The 6,000-nt window shown below is 35.0% G+C and overlaps 1 protein-coding gene across 2 annotated transcripts in view; it reads right to left on the bottom strand.

Moving 5' to 3' along the window:
- Positions 1 to 1,494: 1,494 nt before the first annotated feature.
- The window catches only part of FBXL17 (F-box and leucine rich repeat protein 17), a 203,700-nt gene continuing 199,194 nt past the window's right edge, over positions 1,495 to 6,000 (bottom strand). The window contains exon 9 of one of the 2 annotated variants that reach the window (XM_063295364.1): positions 1,495 to 2,746. In XM_063295364.1, the coding sequence (XP_063151434.1) occupies positions 2,609 to 2,746 (138 nt within the window). In that variant the 3' untranslated portion in view covers positions 1,495 to 2,608. The remainder of the gene's footprint in view (positions 2,747 to 6,000) is intronic. The other variant, XM_063295365.1, reaches the window with a different exon arrangement.

The following is a 6,000-nucleotide window of genomic DNA, read 5'->3' as shown; positions in this document are numbered from 1 at the left end:
GCGGCAGAGTTTTCTAGATAGCCAAAAGAAAGTTTCTATTTTGTAATTTCCTCTTATACTGTATGTGAGTGGTCAAAAATTAGATATAAAAAGAGTGCTCATTATTGTGGACATTAATATTTCTTTTTTTGTGAAAGTACAGATACTATTAAGCGCATAGAAAAGCCCTGCAGTTACATGTATTTGCACATATTTCTAACATGCCAAGCAACATCTATTGTACAAGTCTTAAATTACTTTTTCAAATCCTTTAGTCTCAATTTAAAACATTAAAAAAATGTATTATGGATTAAAACACATTAACGTTTAAAAAAGAAATTCAGTCTTACATTTAAAAAGATCCTTTATAAAGTTGTTACTTTCTAAAGGGTACCTACTACTCTGTTTTCAGTGTGTCTTTGTCAATTATCCTGAAACGTAACCCTTCATAATACTGGCCAGCATATATAAAATTAACCTTCTCGTGTATATATTCTAGTGATTTTCTGCATATATTCAGCTTATCAGCTTGGGGAGTCAGAGCAATTCACATAATAATAAATGAATGTTGATGTTATCAGATGGGATATAAATATGAAAATGATGCAGTATAATTATAAAGGATAGGGAAGCATTTGGCTCCTTAGCAAGTATCCGTCAGTAAAATAAAACTCTGATTTTAGATAGAAGTTTCTCATCAAAAAAGGTTTTACAACAGTCAGTACCAAGTCTTTAATTAGTTTAATACCAAAACCTTTTTGCTTTAATGCAGCATTTGATATTCTGTGTTGAAGGAAGAATAACAATGTCATTTTATGCACACCTGGCCAGATTGAGTTCCATAAAATTTATTCCTAGGATTATATAACATAGCGGGATGATAGAACTTCTTGCTAAGGGATGATTTACATCAGCAGGGTGCTTTATGGTGAGCATGAATGCAGATATATGGTCATACCAAGATTATTGTGAGCAAGTGGTTTTAAGTGCTGTGAGTGAGCAGCCATTTTTAAAATTCCTGAGATTCCAGCCGAGATTAAGTAAATATCTCATTATGACTTCTCACTATAGTTGTAAACCTAAGTGAATGACAGCATAGAGAATTTTATGAGCAAGGCCTAATTTGTTTTGAGAAGTAGTTAACACATGATACACAGGCAAACATTTTTACTTGAATTCAAAGAACTATGGATACTTCTTACTGCAGCTTCCATGTATTCTGAAAAACTTATCACACTGGCATGGATGAGAGAATGCTTTATAAAAATGTTCCTCATGCATGAGTTAAAATGCATGAATAAAAGTGTTAAGTCACAGAGCAGTTGGGCATCATAGAAAGAGAGCAAAACAATTCATTTCCAGTCTGAAATAAACTACAAACATTTTTGGAGAATACATCTCCAAATGTCTTTCTTTAAACTCTATTTAAAGAAAAAGGCCAGAAACAGATAGTACAGTTTGATTTTGACTTGTTTGAATTAACCATTATTTCAATTAACTACAATTCCTGCAGAGTCAGATTTAACAGGAAGTTATGGTTTATTATAAATGGAAGCATATGTTTCTCCTGTACTCCCTTGAGATGCTGCAGAAGCATACAGGAAATGCAAGTCTGAGGCTTCTTTACACACTGAGAAGTCATGATTTCTTAGGTACACTACTTTTCACGGATCTAATTAATTAAAAGTGCTGAAAATTAAAATGAAGATTAGATTACAGACTACAAAACTGGAAAGTGCAAAGATGTAGAAATCTAATTAAGGAATATCTACTTAAGTGCAATACATTCACAAGCAACTGAGAAAATATTATTTTGGCAGAACTAATAGAGACCAGCCAGATAGCCTGGTTAAATATTCATTATGCTTATGTCCAGCATTTATTAAAGATTCCATTCAAAATAAAATCTGTCATCAAAATGTTCTATTTTTGTACCTTGGTAGATTTTCATAATTGTGCATTTCAAACACACACAAGAGGTTAGCAACAATTTTGATAATCTGATTTAAGATTATCTTTAAATTACTTCTAATTTAAGGGGAGCTCAAGAAAGAGTTGCCACTTACAATTTCAAAAGAACTATGGACTGCTAATAATAAAGAAATACCATGAAACAAAAAGGCATAATAACGTATTACATTGCTGAAACTATCCTTAGATCTAGAAGAAACTCACTTCAGAAGGTAGCCAAAAGCTTTTAAACAATGAACAAAAAAAAATCTTATAATGCATCTCTAAAGAATTGTTTATCATGAACATATACCTTGAAAAAACATCCAAACAGTATTCTAGTTTATGTAAACATTCAATTTACAAGAAAACAGCAAGCTCTCTGCAAAATCTTACTGATTTGCAGATTTTAAATTGACAAATAAACATTTCAGAAAAATTAAATATATCTGACCATATTTTTCCAAAATTTCCATTAACAGACTGAATAGATATTTCCCATACACTCATTCTCTCTCTGTCTCTCTCTCTCTCTCTCCAAACAGACTCTTTATCTCTCTCACATACACATACACTGAACATATATATAATAAAAAGCAAGAAATATTAATTAAAAATCCTTAACCATTTTCAAATGTTCAGTCTAAATCTTTTTTTTTTTTTAATGTCAGAGCTTGAGTTAAGAGGCACTGGACATACTGGGTGTCCAACCCATCTGGTATGCCCGTTCCAAGGTCCGCTTGCAATCTTGTAGCACTGTACTGAAGGTGACATGTGGGTGCTGCTGTACCAGTTGTTCCACAGTCACTTCACTCACCTACATGTAAAAGAAATAATTTTATATATTATTTATCACTAATACTACATGTTACTTTTTATCTCACTCTAAAGCATAACATACTGAACAAGAGAGTGGCTATCTTTCAAATACAGAATATAATTAGTTATATTTAAAATGATCAGAAAAATCTTTTGGAACAATATCCTTCAAAGCATTAATAACTTGCCTAAAACTAAACAAAAGTAAAACAAGCCTTAACATCCCAAGCAAAGAAGCTCCAAAGTATAAAAAGTTTGGTGGTTATGGGCATGGGTAGGTATGGTGGGAGACTGGGAGCGGGGCATTCTCAGGGAATGCGGGCCCAGTGCCTTATACTGGTTTTGCGTTCCAGCTCCCTGATCTTCAGAGGCCTGGTGTTTGGCTGCTACTACTAAATGCCAGGTCAGTCTGTAATAAGGTCTCCCTCATCTGTGATTTAATCACAGATGAGAGGGCCGGACCGGCATGTATTACTGAGACCTGGCTGGGTCTGGAAAGGGGGGGTGGCCATTTCAGAAATGTGCCGAGCCGGATTTCAGGTGTGGCATCAGCCGAGACTCCAGGGTAGAGGTGGAGGAGTAGCGATTGCCATCTGAGAGCCCCTTAAGGCTTTCAGGGATGCTGCTCCACAGGTTGCAGTTGTGAGACCCTGTTCATCAAGCTGGGCTGTAGTGATCAGTTCAGATTGTTGCAGCTGCATCAGTCTCCCTGCTGTATATAGCAACCTCCAACCGCTTAGCTTTTTATATTATTATTATTATTTTTTTGTACTTTTGATTGTTTTTAAAATTGCTTTTATGGTTGTTTGTATGCCACCCAGAATCACACTGTGTGAGATGGGTGGCCATATAAATATGATAGATAGATAGATGATAGATGATAGATAGATAGATAGATAGATAGATAGATAGATAGATAGATAGATAGATAGATAGATAGTCTCTTAGTCTTTCTTGATGTTGAAACTTGTTGTGGATGACCAGATGACAGTAGGTTCATAAAAATGAAGGCACTCATATGGGAGCAGAACCACCAGAACCTTGAATTGCGCCTCCCCCCAAAGTCAATGCAATTGGAGCAAGGTTAATGTAGTATAATAATACACATATTAAAAGGCAATTTATTCACTACATCTTAGATGCATTGGAGTTTCTGAATACTCTTTAACTGTAACTTCAGGTAAAACTCATTGCAATAATATATACAGGCACTTTGATATGTTGTAGTCATAACTAACTTCTCCGGAAAATGGCACAACAATGTGAAAATGGATAATACAGCAGCCACTTAGGCTTCTAGGAGCAATACTGGGTAGAAAAGTATCTCTAAATTCTGAATCTGATCCTTCAGAGTGATTGTAATATTGTCTTGACAGGCTGAACTCTGACAACATTCAAGCAAAAGCTAATTATGAATCTGAATATATGGGTGGCCAATCATATAGTTTAAGCTGTCAATGAAAAACCCATCTTCTCATGGGAGAGAAGGGCAATTTTGCCCCTCCCCCACATATTTCTCATTCAAAAAGAATTAAGGCCCTCCCTTGGTAATAACTGCAACGGGCACAATCAATAATTAAAATGTATGGCTTAGAAGGTCAGAAATATCTGTGCTAGACCTTAACCAGAGATATTACCTTTATTCCTCTATCATACAAAGCAATCAATAAGGCCTAATTAAACTTAACATCTCTACAACTGCAGTGCTGTGAAGGGATTAATTCATCAATTATTTTTAAGCTGATTGTAGTTCATATCACAGAGCCAGACAGCTTCCATCATTCTTTAGATTAAAAAAACAAGATTAACCTAAGAACCATGACTTCTAGGTAACTTTCCTTAGAATTTTTTATTGAATTTTAAAATACATCAATATTCAATTTAAATACTCTTAACAGCGCTCCTCTGTTACATTGTTCACTTTTTTGAGTCCTGTGTTGAACTAAAATAAATTTACATATCCAAGGTATTTTCCATTCTTGTCATAAATATATATTAAATGTCCTTAAAATCTTTGTGGGGGGGGGCATGTTAAAGAACAACAACAAACCCCTTATAAGTATCTTTTTACTATTGTTATTTCCACCCCCAGTCCCCACTGCCCTGAGCAAACGCCGAGCTGAAGCAATTGTGCTAGGCAGTGCAGAGAATGAACAGTGATTGCATTTGATGACAGGGATAAATGACAGGTTTAATCTACAGTTCTTCTGCTTTGATAATAGAAACACTCAATCTTCATTGGAAGATTTGTCAACTGAGGAGCAACTTGGATAGAAAATGGGTTTAACTTCTTTTTCAAGTACACAGAGACCCTGCAAGCTCTAAACACTTTTGTAAACAACTACATTACAGCAACACTGAATGTGTCTAAAAAACAGGAAGTGCCTTTTAATCAATCAGAATGAAATCTGTAGTGGGACAACCTCTATGGTAGCTCAGACATATCAGTAAATCACATTTTAAAACTGACCAAAAATGTTACTTAGAAGTTGCAATATGTGGATGATCTTATAGGGCCTACTTAGCCTTTGCCAAAATTGTCATCTTCCAGATATGTTGAGACTGCAAGTCCCAAACTTCTGAGACAACATGGCCTTCTCCTACACTGGACAGTAATTTTAGCAACTATATTCCTTATATATGGCTGCCCTATTATATATAATAGCTGCAAAAATTGCTGAAATAAAAGTGCCATATAAATACTAAATATTGATTGGCACAAAGACAAGATTTCTAAAAGTAAAAACAAAACTACTGAAAAACAAACATAATAATAAGCGCAGAAGAGATATTATTTAATTAGATAGCCTATATATGATCATCCTAAGTATGTATCAGAACACTGTGTGTATCTTCTGGATCTTCACTTGCATAGAATAGTGTGAACATGCTTGAGATAAAATTGGGTTTGGGCTGAGTGTGTGGAATACTGGCCAAATTGTTCCAAAACTAAGAGACAGTGTCCTGTTGTAAAAATGTGGATGAGAAAAATATATTATATAATGTGCATAGACAGAAAAAGATAGCTGCAAATAAGGATATGCAAAATGTTATGTGCATGAACTATTTTGTACACAGAACGATTGATTTTGCACTAACTGTGCCCGAACCCAAACACTTGTTTTGGATGTTTGTTCTGTATGCAGGATGAAATGGGTTTGTTCTGAGCAAAAGCGCTTTGGGAGTGGGGTGTAACTGAGGGAAAAGGCCAAATACATCAATAGCTGAAGGGAGGGAGGGGAGGCACTAGAA

This window comes from Candoia aspera, chromosome 2, assembly GCF_035149785.1.
Source record: "Candoia aspera isolate rCanAsp1 chromosome 2, rCanAsp1.hap2, whole genome shotgun sequence".
In the NCBI taxonomy this organism is placed as follows: Eukaryota; Metazoa; Chordata; class Lepidosauria; order Squamata; family Boidae; genus Candoia; species Candoia aspera.
This window is presented reverse-complemented; position numbering and strand designations above follow the sequence as displayed.